Source organism: Clinocottus analis, unplaced genomic scaffold (genome assembly GCF_023055335.1).
Source record: "Clinocottus analis isolate CAN_PGR_092001 unplaced genomic scaffold, fCliAna1.0.p SCAF_4, whole genome shotgun sequence".
NCBI lineage: Eukaryota > Metazoa > Chordata > Actinopteri > Perciformes > Cottidae > Clinocottus > Clinocottus analis.
This window is the reverse complement of record NW_027176153.1, coordinates 16,825,499-16,840,182: the sequence shown is the minus strand read 5'-3', so window position 1 is coordinate 16,840,182 and position 14,684 is coordinate 16,825,499. Positions and strand designations below refer to the sequence as shown.

At 42.1% G+C, this 14,684-nt stretch overlaps 1 protein-coding gene across 1 annotated transcript; it reads right to left on the bottom strand.

The window, feature by feature from the left end:
- Positions 1 to 783: 783 nt before the first annotated feature.
- Positions 784 to 13,088, bottom strand: erbb3b (erb-b2 receptor tyrosine kinase 3b). The gene is made up of 28 exons (XM_068598470.1): positions 12,777 to 13,088; positions 10,788 to 10,942; positions 10,508 to 10,694; positions 9,770 to 9,895; positions 9,617 to 9,679; positions 9,318 to 9,436; positions 8,468 to 8,609; positions 8,210 to 8,323; positions 7,985 to 8,102; positions 7,825 to 7,898; positions 7,369 to 7,459; positions 6,836 to 7,038; positions 6,470 to 6,602; positions 6,274 to 6,367; positions 5,541 to 5,698; positions 5,401 to 5,457; positions 4,758 to 4,899; positions 4,533 to 4,652; positions 4,315 to 4,413; positions 3,981 to 4,166; positions 3,728 to 3,883; positions 3,542 to 3,617; positions 3,284 to 3,430; positions 3,108 to 3,205; positions 2,838 to 3,014; positions 2,663 to 2,734; positions 2,070 to 2,358; positions 784 to 1,929 (listed from the first exon to the last, which is right to left on the bottom strand). Exons 1-28 carry the CDS (start codon positions 12,850 to 12,852, stop codon positions 1,013 to 1,015), a joined length of 4,389 nt encoding a protein of 1,462 aa, XP_068454571.1. The 5' UTR covers positions 12,853 to 13,088; the 3' UTR covers positions 784 to 1,012.
- Between the last annotated feature and the right edge of the window lie 1,596 nt (positions 13,089 to 14,684).

Sequence of the window (14,684 nt, the reverse complement as noted above, 5' to 3'; positions counted from 1 at the left end):
GAGCTCGAGATCCCGCCTGCTGCCAAAGACACACTCTGCAGTAAAGATAGTTCACGGCCCAGCTCGGCGCTTTGAATAGTACGTCCGAAAAAGGCAAGGTTGATATTTTAAATTATACCATCAGCTTTTAAAATTAGACCATGCACAAGTATTCACAGTCAACAAGATATAGTCTGCTAGTATACAACTATATTTATAAGGGAGCAATTTATATCAAGGCTGGCAGAACTTGTAAATTAAATAAAGAGACCAGTAAGTGGATGTTTCAGAGACGCTGTTAGGAACAAAATAGAATTAATACAAATGAGAAATATTTGAAAATAATAAGCAGGCTAGTCATATATTTCGAATTACTGTGTTGTGATAAGTGCATCTTTTACTTCACGACATTTCAAAAGGGCTTGTTAAATCCTCCTCACTAATACACACTAGGTTGTGGTAAAGCCGTTAGCCCACGCCACAACTGAAGTTGAACAAAAACGGAAACACGTAGATGTTACTGTGTCACTTCTCTAATCATCTTTGATTGACCTCGGACCAAATCGCGCCCAAGTGCGTCACGTCACCGATTCATCTCTTATTATGGACTTTATGGTTTATATGTCTCCGTCTCATTTCCTGCTGTTCCTACCGTATTAAGTATGGTTCATACAAGGTGATGTGCAAAGACAACTTTATATATATATATATATCAATTTCAACTTTGATAAAAAAAAACACAAAAAAACCCCAAATTAATGACACAATGACAAAATAGTCCAATTTTATTCATTCATATAAAAAATCACATTATAATAAATTGTACAAAAAGAATTTTCGACTAAAATGTTCCCCTCATTGTCACATGACAATGAAGCAATCATATACTTTTTTTTCAGATCTCTTTTATTTTTCAAAGTTTGTTTGTTGCTGCAGCTCAATGAATAAAAAGCTGGAAAACTTCATAAAACAACCCACATTTATGACAAGTACTAACATACCCGGTACTATGTCTGCGTCCCAATCCACATGATTAGGTGCGAACAGCATCTGGCTTGAGGAACAGTCTGCTATGCCAGTAGTCTGGGTTATCAAATGATGAGTTGCTGCTAGGCTCCCCAATGCCAGCAAACACCTTGATGTATCCCCCAATCCCTGCACACCTGTCACTGCCCATATCCTCAGAAACAGCCCTCCCCTTCAATGGGAGGTTCTGGTAGTCTGCCTGCTCCCACCCACTGGGCACCACTCCAAATCTGGTCATCTCCTCATACTCCTCCACCATTTCACCCCCTGCTGTGAGCACATCTGTCCTAGGCATGACCATACCACTCACATTCCCCTGAAGTGCAGGTTGTTTATTTGTGACTTGATACTTCTCTTCTTCCTCCTCCAGCTCTTTTTTTAACACATCCACTATTTGGTCTGCGTCCTCCGTCTTTGCCGCACTCTCTGAAGATGTTTGAATCACACATCTCTCCCTTGCCGGATCCTCTCCCTCTATAGAGTTGGATCGTCTGATATCCATGTATTCATACCTGCCTATCCCATGAGCTGCCCCTCCTTGGTCATCCACAGCTCTGATCCCACTATCACAGTCACCACCGAGCTGATGTTTTTCTTCTGAGTCTCTTTGTTCTTCAACTCCTCCTTCACAATCCTCATCTTCTTGCTTGATCCTCACAGCTGCGATTGGTTTCAGAGTTTCCACATCTGTCATTTCCTGTCCAGGTAAACGAGCCATAAGGGTTGGTGAGGGTAACGGTGAGCTTTTACAACAAACTGCCACTGAGATGGCATCTGCCTGTGATGAGACGCTGTTGGTCGAGCAAAGAGGAGCACCAGACTCTTTGCTCATGATTTCATATTCCTGGGTGGGATTGTTCACCACAAGAGATAGATTATTCTTGAGTCTTGAGTTTCTTCGCCCAGAATGAGAGACACTGCAGACTGAGTACCAAGACAGAATGTGAAGAAGGAAGAAGATTAAAGGGGGTAATGTTTATGTATGGTTACCTATCACTTATAAAACAGTCATGTAAATAATGAGAAAAAATCAGCATGCTCCCATCAGACTGTTGGTAGTTTACCTCTCTGTGGAGTAACACGTGACCCAGCCAGGACGTAGCCAAAGTGGTCCACCTCTTCTTCCTCTGCAGTCCACACTTTATATGAGGATGGACTTGATGCTGTTGAGAGCTTCCTTTGTCCGCTAATGGACATAGGAGGAGTACCCCTCTCAGAACCAAACCTGGCCCTGTGAAGACTCCCAGTCCGTGAACCCTCCTCATGCAGCTCTGCCTCTCTGACACTCCCCCTGAACTCTGACCTCTCGGGCAGAGTCCGCACCGAGCTCAGTCGAGACCTCTGAAGCCACAGCTGAGACAGAAAAACAAAGCCATGAACTGATGCAGCAGCTTATATAATTTAATCCTATTTTAAAAGAGGCCAGTGGGACCAGAATGACACATTTTAATTTGTCTCACTTTGTGGCAATGACCCACTGGCACTGCAGGGTTAAAATATTGGTTTTTATATGGCTATTGGGGACGTCTAGTAATAATGCTGATTAAAGAGAAGCTATTTAGAGTCTGATACTATTCTAATACTATAAACTGTATCACCTGTGCAATTGTAGGAATGTGTTTACATGCATTTGTGAGAATTTGTGAGTCTGTATCACCTGGCGGATACTGTCTACAGGGCTGGGGTTCATCGGCAGGTACCCAATGGGTCCAGCCTGAGAGGCACCACTCTACACATCAGGGAAGAAAAAGTGTTATGTGCTTGTTTCCTTTGCCTCTGATCTCGTCACAATGGTCACCAAAGAGTTTAAAATCAAAGGTGTTTTTCCTGACCCTGTAAGAATTAATCCGTGAACGAGACAGACTCCAAGATGGAGAGTGTTGGAGAGGAGGAGTGGTCAAACCATCTTCCAGTCCTTCCTCGTCTTGGTCTTCCAAATCTTCCTGCAGAAGCCCTCGCTCTGATTCTCTTCGATGGATTTCGACTGAGGCAGCTTCCCCTCCTTCCGACTACATAAATACATAGAAGCATAAAGGGTTTAGCTTCTAAGTGAACGGACAGTGGACTTAGCTTTAGGATAAATGATGATGATATAGCCTCACCTTGATGACAAGATATCTTGGTGGGTCTCTTGCCATGCGAGTAAAGTCACTGGCCAGCTCTTTGAAGGTCGGCCTTATATTTTCATCAATCATCCAGCCTACAAAGGAGACGTAAAACATGTCAGATCATGACTTTGTGTTTGTGCATACCGCTTGTGATGGTTCATCATACTCACATTTAACCATGACCATGTAGACGTCTATAGTGCAGATGTGGGGCTGTGACAGGCGTTCACCCTTTTCCAGCAGACTCGGCACCTCCTGAGGCGGCACGGAGGCATACGGCTCCGCCCCGAATGACATCATCTCCCACACTGTCACCCCTGTCCGGGAAGAGAGACGCCACATTTGAATGCTGCTTGCCAGCTTTCAAGAGGAAAGTTAATTTTTTATTTTGTACAACATATCATGCAACACTCACTCAAGCCTCTTACCATAACTCCAAACGTCACTTTGATGAGTGTATCTTCGAAACAAGATGCTTTCCAGTGCCATCCATTTTATGGGTGTCTGGATTAAGGGACAAATTTCAAACATGTCATCCAGATCGTTTTGTTTCCATCACTGGAGGAGACAGTGAAAACCTCTCAACTGTGAATTATTAAATAAGTCATAACAACCTTGGTGTCAGTGTAGATGTATTTCTTGTCGTCGGGATAAAGGAGGTCTGCTACACTGTAGTCAGAAATCTGGACCTGATAGTCGTTCTTCAGCAGGACGTTGCGGGCAGCCAGGTTCCTGTGGACCATGCAGTGCTCCTCCAGGTAGTACATGCCCTGAGACACAAACATGCTTACAGTAAATACTCTATATCCAAATCATGTGGTCGCTCAAAAAAAAGTGAATGAGTCTGGAGTCTCATGTCGCACTTACTTTAGCAATCTGCACACACCAGTTGAGCAGGCGCTGGGGGTCCAGACTGTTCTTGTGATGCCTGATATGCTCCAGTAAAGAGCCTTGAGAACTCAGCTGGGTAACCAGTTGAAGACTGGGACCTGGACAGATGCCCAGCAGCCTAACGATGTAGGGATGGTCCAGGCTGCCCATGGACAGCATATGCTGCACAGAGAGCAAACACACCGTTCACTTTTCTGACTGTGATATGACACGTTGCATTTTGTATGAAATGTTCTACATATGTGACGTTGATTTATATTTCTTTAATGCTATAACTTCTTTTAGTAGAGCGAGACGCTTTGATTCTCACGTCAGTGATCTCAGTGAAGGTCTGTCGGCCTGAACTATCCTGGATGGTTTTAATGGCCACAGGGATCTTCACAGTCTCCCCCTCCGGAGTCCAAACACCCTTGAACACAATTAAACGCACATCAGCGTTTACACAAATCTGTCTTTTAAAATTTGAATGGCTCATAAATTAGTGGATTATCAGTGGATGTGCACAAAGACAAAGAGGTCAGTAAATACCTTGTGCACTGTGCCAAAAATTCCCAAGCCGAGGGCTTTGATTTTCTTCAGCTCTGAAGGCCTCAGGATGCGGGCATGAACCTTGGTACCTTTCTCTCCGGGACCAAGTGGCTCAAAGCTCTGCCCAAAAACAAAATCTTGTTTTTTTTCCCCCCCTCTCTTAAAACAAATGCATGTAGCAGTCAAAGCAACTGCAGGTTGTGCAGTTGGTCTCTGAAGTCTCACCTCACCGCTCTCCAGATACCTCCTCATGGCTCTCTTGCGGCGGATGGCCAAGCCTCGGTGGTACAGCACGCCCAGGAAAAACAACACCAGGCATAATATGAAGCCAGCCGGTAAACCTAAAGCGATGCCTGTGATCTGACCACTGCAGAGGGAAGCAGAGAGAGACGCTAATGTGGGGATTCAAGGTGAAGAGGTGAAGACGTCAGATTCACACGAGCAAAAGCCCAAAAGTGCTTTGGAAAGAAATATTGCGTGAAACAAAAAAAAAAGAAGGTAAAATCCTTTGTTATAGTCTCACGTTTAGCAAGTATTACCTGACTTCACAATAATAATGATAGGAAATGTTAGATGAACACACTAGCTGGCAGCACTCAAATGATGTGCAAATAGAAATCATATAATTTTACATGATTGGTTAAAGAACTATTAGAACTATTTTCTATGAAAAATGTTTTGTTATACTTATATGTCCAGTTGTAGTTTAAATTTCAGAATCTTGATGCATCTCAAAATAAAATGAGGGGTCCAGGTGTGCAGTGTGTGAAGTGAATTGGTCTCAATTACTCAATTGTGTTGTGTTGTGGATGGATCACACACACTGCAGTGTAGTGTTCCATATTCCCCAGCAGAGGGAAACACTCACCTGCTAACTCCCAGTCTCGCCGCCTCCAAACAATCATTTAGTCCTGGGCCTGAGCATCTGTAACAGCGAAACACATCATTGATTTGAGATCTGTTACACATTCACTGCTGGACACACAGATCATTTGGGTCCAGTCTCACCCCTGTGTGCAGTTTTGGTGACATGGCTCACAGTGACCTTCCCTGTTGGGGTATTTGAAAATCAGACCTCTCTGTCCATCAGTTACCCCAGTGGGACAAGAGGACATGCAGTAAGGCCCATCTCGAAGGTTGGCGCATGCCATGCACTTGTCTGCACCCTAACAAAGAAAAGATACATGTGGGAGAAGTTGAGACACATCATAATTATGTATAACTCTATGGGGAGGCATTGAAACCTGCAGTCAACCAAGTATAACTAATTAAGAGGAGACCATAGGCTAGTACACATGATTTTAAATATAATGGGCAGGAAGTGGCAGAGAGTCAATACAAAATGTATAGACAAAAGAGAGCTATTATGTCAGAAAAGCATCAACGGAATGAAGTTGTTTAAAAGACACAAATAGCATTTTCTTTTCCCAATATCATTTAGATAGTCATCATTGACATTTGTTTTTATCATGAAGGGCAAATATTAGCTCATGTCTAGACATCATTCATATTTCTGTATAAAGGTTTTTGGGCTTGGATTCAGAGATGGGAAGACTATTAAAAAAAGTAGGTTAAAGAATAGGTTTGTGAGGGGGACACATCCATTCACAGAGGGAATTATGCCCTTTTAATGTAGTAAAGGTATGAATGAAAAACATTATTATTGGATAATTACCCAAATGCAAGTGGAAATTCCTACAAAGACATTGGTCCACAGTGTACTATAAAGGAACATGATTACCAGTCCAGTACAGCTGGACGTCCCACTCTGAGGTCTGCACTCTGGATGACAGGCAACACACTCGCCATCAGAGCCTGCAAATTCCCGTGGAGCTCTGTGGAAACAATATTCGGATACATACATGGTCAGAGCAAATCAATACATCCAACACAAAAACAACACCAGTAAGAATTTCAACACACAATTGTATACTGACCCGGTGTGGAAACTACAGCTCCCCACACATGTGCCGTCTCGCCTGTAGTTCCTACAGGAGAGACACTGGTCGGGCCCCGAGCCCCAGCAACCTGCATCTGAACACAGCGGGTCACACACATGGCCCTCTGCAACTGCACACACACACACACACACACACACACACACACACACACACACACACACACACACACACACACACACACAAATGTGACATAAACATCAGCAAACTGATGACAATAATGTACTGATTATCAATATAGACATTGATAAAAGTATATTGAATAGTTTGTTCAGCTAAAAGAATAAGTAAAGATCAAATATTTCATTTGGATTATAGACTTTTTATAGATTATTCTCGTCTCACCGCACTCTGCCAGCGGCCTGTTGTTGTTGAAGTTGTTGACTCGAACTCTGCGGCCCCTGAACAGCTGCGGCCAGTTTACTGTGTGGTGGTAACAGAGGTTGGCGTTCTGACTGATGTACGCACTGCCAGCACTGATCTCCCGGAGAGAGCGCAGGCCCAGTGAGGTAAGAGTGTGGATGTGCATCACCATCAGAGAAAAATGCCTTTGGTTGGAAGGACAGAGGGGACACACACAGAAAGAAAAAAAGGGGGAAAAAACATATAAGTTAGCTATAATATATATATATATATATATATATATATATATATATATATATATATATATATATATATATATATATATATATATATATATATATATATGTATATATATATATATATATATATATATATATATATATATATATATATATATATATATAAGGTATGGATGTAAGTTATACAACATGTTATACAAGTAGATATGAGTAAGAACAAGAATTAGAACCGTCATGATGTTAGTAACATTACATTAATGTGTAAACGAGCCTTACTTGTAGAGAGACCTCCCTTGAATGGTTGTGAGACTTGAAAAAACAGACAGGTCACTCAGTTCTTGGGGCCACGACTGGATGTTTAGGATATCTGGCAATCAAACGCAGTGAAAACATTTAAACACAAAGACTGCAAAGGTGATAGGTGTCGACAACAGCAACAACAGCAACTCTGCTGTCATGACTTATTTCTCTTTCCTGTATTTATTTTAACCAACTCTTGTACCAAGTGACTGAAAGTAACTTCGGCAAGAATACTGAGCTGTACGGAAGAAATATGACATTATACTTACAATTAATTAAAAACAAGTGTCACCAGAATTTATTTTAAACCTACCAGTGTAGTTTGAATAAACCTAAAAGTATTATTTGCTTTTCTGAAGTTAAGTCTGCTATAACAGGTAAAACTATCAAGTACTGTGATCCATGATGAGCACCAACAACTTTTATACAAACCTGTTATTTCTCTGACGGTGCGAAACACTTCCAGCTTTTTGGCATCCAGGGGCGGGATGTTTTTAAAGTCATCTCTGTGAAGAAGAAAAACACTCAATATGAACAAGCTGCCTGTACATAGCTGCACGCAGTGATCCTTCAGGCAGGTTAGACCATTTACCCAAGAATCCCTGTGACCAGGAAGTGAAGGCTGCCCTGGATCTTGGTGCAGTTGATGAAGCTGTCGATGTTGCTGGAGTCCACCGTCTGTCTATGCTCAGCGCCAGTGCCTTCACACACTACAGGAAGGACCGAGCGCCATCTTAAGCTTTGATGACTGACAAATATGCTTAATGTAAGAAGTGGAAAGTGTATTTATATATATATATATATATATCGTGCCAACCTTTTGGGCAGAGTCCACTGCAGAGGTCACACTGCTTCTGGCCATCTCTCTCCACCTCCATCTTGTCTGGTGGACAAACGCTCACACAAGAGCTGTCGTCCACCACAAAATTGGCTACAAGAGCAAGACCAAAAAAAAAAAAGAACATTATAAAATAGGCATATAAATACCAGGAAAGCTAGTTAAAGTATTTTCTGCATTACACAGAAAGACAACATGTTGAGGATACAAACACACAAACAAGCACAGGCCACTCACTGGGACACTGGGAGACACAGATGGATCCGTACTGATACTTGGCATTAGGGTTGGTGTCCATTTGAAACGTCTGCTTGTTATAGATCAAAGTCTGAGGACACTGGGGCACACAGGCCCCAGAGTCGTTGAAATGACGACATGCCTACACACACACACACACACACGCACACACACAAAAAGGAAAAGATTTTCTGACTTTTCATCCAATAAAATGTTGTACTTGTCATTTTGGATTTTCCCATCAGCCTCAGATGTACGTTGTGTTTAGTGCTTGTTAGCATATGTTAATGTGTTAGTCTGATATACCTGCTAAACATCAGCATGTTAGCATTATAGTTGTAAGCATACTAAAAGCTGATGATTAGCTTAGAATTAGCTTCTAAAATGTCTGGCTAAATTATTGTACTTGCAAATTATATTGATAGAAAAACAATAATATCAACTTGTTTCTGTTTGGGAGCTGCTTCAAATATCAAAATATCAATATTGAAAATAGAGTTTAGTAAACAGTTCACGTGTACAACTGCATTAACTCTTCTCGCACCACAAAAAATAAAATGGGCTGGATGTTAGGAAGCACATTTCAAGAGTCTGCAGGGACACACAGACCAGACTACTGTAACAAACAACAATAGCTGCATGAAAGATGTGAATGGAATCAAAAGTAAAAACCATTGTCATTCATGTACATGTATCTTACAATAGAATCAATTCTGGAAGCAAATGCAGGCAAAATAGTTTGAAAACATTTATTCTTTAGCTTCCTTTGTTACTAAAGAATGAAAAACCTACTGTAAAATGTTTGCAAAGACTGCCTTTGTCTTCATGATGTCAAAGATGGAGTACTTACAAAACAATCCACATCCAGAGGGCCTTTACATCCCGCTGCACATTCTATGTGACAGCAGTCCCTGGGGCTCGTCCCAAAACAGCGGCCATTACACTGTGGGGCGCACACCGTCTTAGTCACTGAGACACACAAGAGAGACGAGTTGAACGGAGGTCACCAATGTGCATATGTGTGTCTGTCTTTGTTGTGTATTTCTATCTATGAAGAGAGACAGTCAGTGGGGAGAAAGAAGGAGGAGGAGAGAGAGAGAGATAAAACAGAAACAGAAAACCAGAGAAGCAGAACAATTGGGCACTCACAGATCTGACATTGGTCCTCATTTGGGCCCCAGCAGTAATCTCCACAAGATGTGTGGCATGGGCCTGACAGAAGGAAAGAGAGGCAGCACTTGTAAGAGAGAGTATCTAGAGATAATTTGGGAGTATGTGAAATAGGACAAACCCAACACCGACCTCGCTCTCCATTGTACTGGATGTCAATTGGAGCACCATTGTCCCTGATGATGTCTCGCCAGAAGATCCAGGGGGCATAACTCAGGTACTTGTTGTTGATAATTTGCACTCCTCCCTCCAGAATCTCTGTGAAGAAATGGAGATAAATGTTGCAGAGAGAGTGCAGGCAGGATGTCCTTTCACACTTTAGATTGCAGCCCACAAATTACCATGTAAATACTTTGTACGTACTGGGTGAAATACGTATAAAACAAGTATACCAGCGGGTAGAAGGGAAGATGTACAGGCAATAAAGGACCTAAAACTAAATGACCTAATGAATACTTTTTTAATAGGGGTTGATATTACATAATTGGACTCAATCCCAGTCAATTAGACTTAGCCTAGAAAAAGGCCTCCGAGACCTTTTTCCATTCCCCAAATCCTTGACATCTAGCACTTCATCTGAGTCCTATAAATAGTTTTTATACCACTTAAGAAGACATGAAGATTAGCTGACTGTGAGGACAAATGGGGAACAGGATTTTCCCTAATTGTTCCAATACTTTGTCCGGCCATTCTTTCAAAGAGTAACTGTCAACATCTTTGTTTCTCTGTTTCTTTGGACAAAACTTAAATTAGTGTATATAGAACAACAGCAAGGCACAATCTGCATTTTTGTTTCAGCCTCAAAATCTTAAAAGCACAGTTCACACTTCCATGTATAAATCTTGTGTGTTCTGGGTTAACCCTCCTTACCTGTCAGATTGGCGAGGCCCAGCTGCCGCAGGCCGTTGGAGCCGTCCTTGGGGTAGTTGAAGAACACAGAGAGAGCAAAGCGTCTCTCATAAAGGCTGCTTCCTCTGATGACCCGCAGTTGCCCCAGAGGAATCTCCTGAAAGTGGTTCATGGCAATGAGGACATAGCCAGTCACCTCGCGGATTTCCTGGAGGGGAAAAAAGAGGGAAGCACACTTCAACAGCTTGTACTTAGAAATCGGTTGAAAGACAAGACAGAGAGAAAGGAGGTGATTTTTTACCTTGAGGAAGGAGAAGTCCCAGCAACTCTCAATCTGAGTGATCTCCAGGTTTCCCATGATGATCTCACAGCCGTCATACCGGTCTTTAATCAGGTTGTACTGGATCTCCTGAGAACCTGTGGAGCTCAGTCCGTTCTGCGTACCGGGACACACGACTGACAAACAGAGGAGAGAGTACTCTATAGTTTAAATGGTGATTTAGGGTCACCCGAAGAGAACCTCTGGTTAATCACTATAACTATTTTAGGTGATGTAAGTGGTTATATTCCCTTTGCTTAACATCACATTTAAATAATTAACAAACTATTCCCTTGTGTTTTTTGATGAATTTTGGTGTTTGGTTTCTGTTCATTTCTCTAACGCTTGAAGAGAAATTAGCAGACTCTCCAAACTTGTTTGAGTTGTGTAATCCACCACAGTGAACATCAAGTCCCAATCATGTTTGTCAGTGTTATCATGATGCATTGCGCAACTCAAGTTGCTGTCCGCTGGTTTATTTTGATACTGTACAGAAATGTATGGAAATCGATGGCAGCTTGGAATGGCACAAATGACATAAACAATAAAAAGCAGTTGAAAATGATTGGCAAAGCTAAAATATGCAAAGACACTCGTGTCCTGTGAAAGCACACAAAGGGTGGCCTTTTAAGTGCGAGGGATATATTGTGCAGCATGTATGGCTTGGGCTTCTTGATAGTGCATGTGCTGCTGTTTTGGCTGGAGAGTTTGCTGGGAAGCAGAGTAACACATGCGGGCTGTAACCCTGGTGCATGGAGCAGTCTGTGGCCCGGGGCTGATCCAGTGGAGGTTGAGGGAGAGGGGCTTTTCTCAGACAAAGTTCCTCATTGTGACAAATCTATAAATGTGGACAGTGTGTCCCAGTGACTGAAGAGTGATGCAGTGACAGACAGTGCTTCTGTGTGTGTGTGTGTGTGTGTGTGTGTGTGTGTGTGTGTGTGTGTCCGTGCGTATGTATGTGAGTGTCTGAGGGGTCTGCGTTGCTGAGATCATATCAACAGACAATGGGCCTTGTGTGAGTAGGACTTTCTGGCAGAGGGAAGGGAAATATCATAAATGTGAGGAGGATTGCACACTATCTCCTACTCATCAACAAAAAACTGTGGAGCTGGCGCTTTATGTGCAAAGACTAAACACCTGCAGCTGTCAGCACAACTTATTATTCGTGTTTTTATTGGGAACATGCAGAGCTATAAACCAGAATTTTCCAGCTGCACTCAAGTGAAGTTGACCATCTCCATAAACAACCTTTTAGGCTTGTTGCGTGTGTTTTCTTCTGGAAAACGACACATTGACAGAGGACTGTAGCGTATCCTATATCTTTGTGCACTTAGTAATTTCGTCATAGGTCTCTTAAGAAAACATAGAGCAGAAGTGGAACGCTCAGCTTATCTTGGATTAAAAAAAAACAAAACATGCACAACACTCAGCTAAATCTTCTTTTGAGAAGAAGATTTGTGATTTTCAGCAAAACAAAACAATCATCTGCAGCTTGCATGTATCAACATGAACAGGACCAATTGTTCTGAGTAGCTTTTTACAACTGGGACCATTGCCATGTAAGAAATTTTGTTTCCACCAGGGTTGCTGCCAGCCATCACTAGCGGAATATAAAGTGGCGATGTCGTGCTGCATTAAGTGCCTTGATTAGAGCCCAGTAATAACAACAAAAAGCCCTCAAGGAGGACAGCCCCTATTGTGTGGTTTGAGACAAGGGAAAGAAGAGATGAGGTTTAAAAGTGTATTAAATGTAGGCCCTTAACCTCTGACAAGTCCAGATGGCATCCATGTAAATTACTTTATTCTATCAGATTGTATTACATCCTAACAAAAATAGGTATGTATGTATGTATGTATGTATATATATATATATATATATATATATATATATATATATATATATATATATATATATATATATATATATATATATATATATATATATATATATATAAAATAAAATCCCCTTACCTTCGTGGGTTTGGGATGCTGCTGCTTGTAGCCATGATAATGTCACAAACAGTATTATGACTCCCCACTTGATCATGTTGATGGCAAATCTGTTTAGTGAGATATGATCATATCACACAGGTGCAGGTAGTCCAGCAGGAGCCAAGGCTATGTAGTAAGGATACAAATATAAATAACTTGTAAGGTCCCGCGCTCAGTCTCTGATTGAAGAAAGAAAACAAATAGTCAAAGTGAAGGAGAAATGCAGCTCCTCCTGGAAGACTTCACACTCAACATTAGTAATAAGAACAGAGAAATCGCGCCAATTGCAAAACTAACAACAACAACGAACAAGTGGCAGTTCATTTTGACGCCGGGCTTCCCCTCCCAGAGAGAGACACGTGATTGGCCAAGAGCCTGATAGATTCACCAATCAGAGGCTGGTCCGCTTTTTTTTTTAACGAGCTGCTGCCTGAATTGTTGCTCTGCGTATCCAAACGACTAAATCCCGTTTGATTGAGGCGGAATATAGATTGTTTTTATTCTTTTATTCAAACACATATAGCCCAGATAGCTAAGATAAAGCTGAATAACATTTAAAGGAATGTACTTTTTACCTTTAGTATTCCAAGTTGACTATGTTTGTGCCTGAATTGATTCTAAAAAAGCAACTTCAACTTTAACAAACAAATATTTGTGATCTAAACTTCTTGGATGCACACCATGCACCCTATATGTCCCTTTATGTGCAGTTATTTTGGTTTCATGTTGTCAGCTGCTGCATGAGGAAGCCGTACTGTGGCTCCCAGTCAGCGGCCCAGTGCTGAGTGGCTGCACTGTCTTCCCTGTAAAGAGCAGTATTGTCCCCACAGCCCTAAACTGGTTAATCACCTCTTTGATGCGTATGGAGCGCGCTGTCACAATGGGGCACATTGTCAGATGGTCATTTGACTTCTGAACCCGAAACAAGAAGAAGCTTAATTTGAGAAAATGGCTTCAGAGCAGACAAGATTCCTGAACATGAAACTACCAGTGGAAAGGGGAACATCTCAACATGGATGGATATCAGTAACTGGGATGTCCCCACACAGCTTATTTTGTGTGGGAAAGAGTGTGTAGTTGCTGTTTGTTTGGAAGAATCCCCATGTGGTAAGTTGAATAATAGTGAGACTACTCAATCGTGTTGCATAGTTCAATTACGCATTCATTCTCCTCAGTCTGTACTATTAAGTTGAACTCATAACTGCCCTCCCCGTCCAGCAGGAGGAGACAGAGTCTAAGAATTGATGCTCAGACACTTGAGCTTCTCAGGGCATGTGGAAGACGAACTCTCAGTCAGCGTTTGCACCTACATGTCTGTTTTATATGATTATCCTTTGAAACATGTTATTACAAACTCATCTAATAAAATGATCAGCTGAGATTTGTTTGCCTGTTGAACGATGGAAAACTTGACACAGCAACAATACTCAGTAAATTGAAAGATTTGTTTTTACTTGAGTCCGTTACTTAAACAACAACGAGTGTGGATTTTGTCTGTCTTCATTAGTGAAACTGAATAAAGGGAGAATATCCCAGTGGCATTTACACAAATAAATGTTTGGTGAGTATTCTCACATTCTCAGTTGGGTGTCTCTGCCGCCAGGTCAAGAAAAGTGGCTTCAATAAAGGCCTAATGGTTTCTGCAGAGTCTGGCAGTTTCACATCGCCAACACGGTGTCAGCCTTGGTGGCCCTGTCCCTTCCGAGGCGAGCCGTGGGGGTGACTGCTGTGGCCTTTTGCAGTTGCCACTCCCTTCAGGGATTGATGAATTGATTGTGGGGCTGCTGCCAGTGTGTCTGTGCCCTGGGCGAAGGCGTCCCGGTTACGGGTGGGAATCCCAGCTATGGCATCCGCCCTGGGGCTACTATTGTGGCAGTCCTGCAGGGG

Bases quoted from the DNA above. Each gene is read 5' to 3' on its own strand.
- erbb3b (XM_068598470.1), bottom strand. From the start codon at position 12,852: ATGATCAAGTGGGGAGTCATAATACTGTTTGTGACATTATCATGGCTA. The intron at 7,899-7,984 runs GTAAATGGTCTA...TCTTCTTCACAG, and splicing joins CTGGTCACAGGGATTCTTGG to AGATGACTTTAAAAACATCC. The intron at 5,699-6,273 runs GTAATCATGTTC...TTTCTTTGTTAG, and splicing joins CGTCCAGCTGTACTGGACTG to GGTGCAGACAAGTGCATGGC.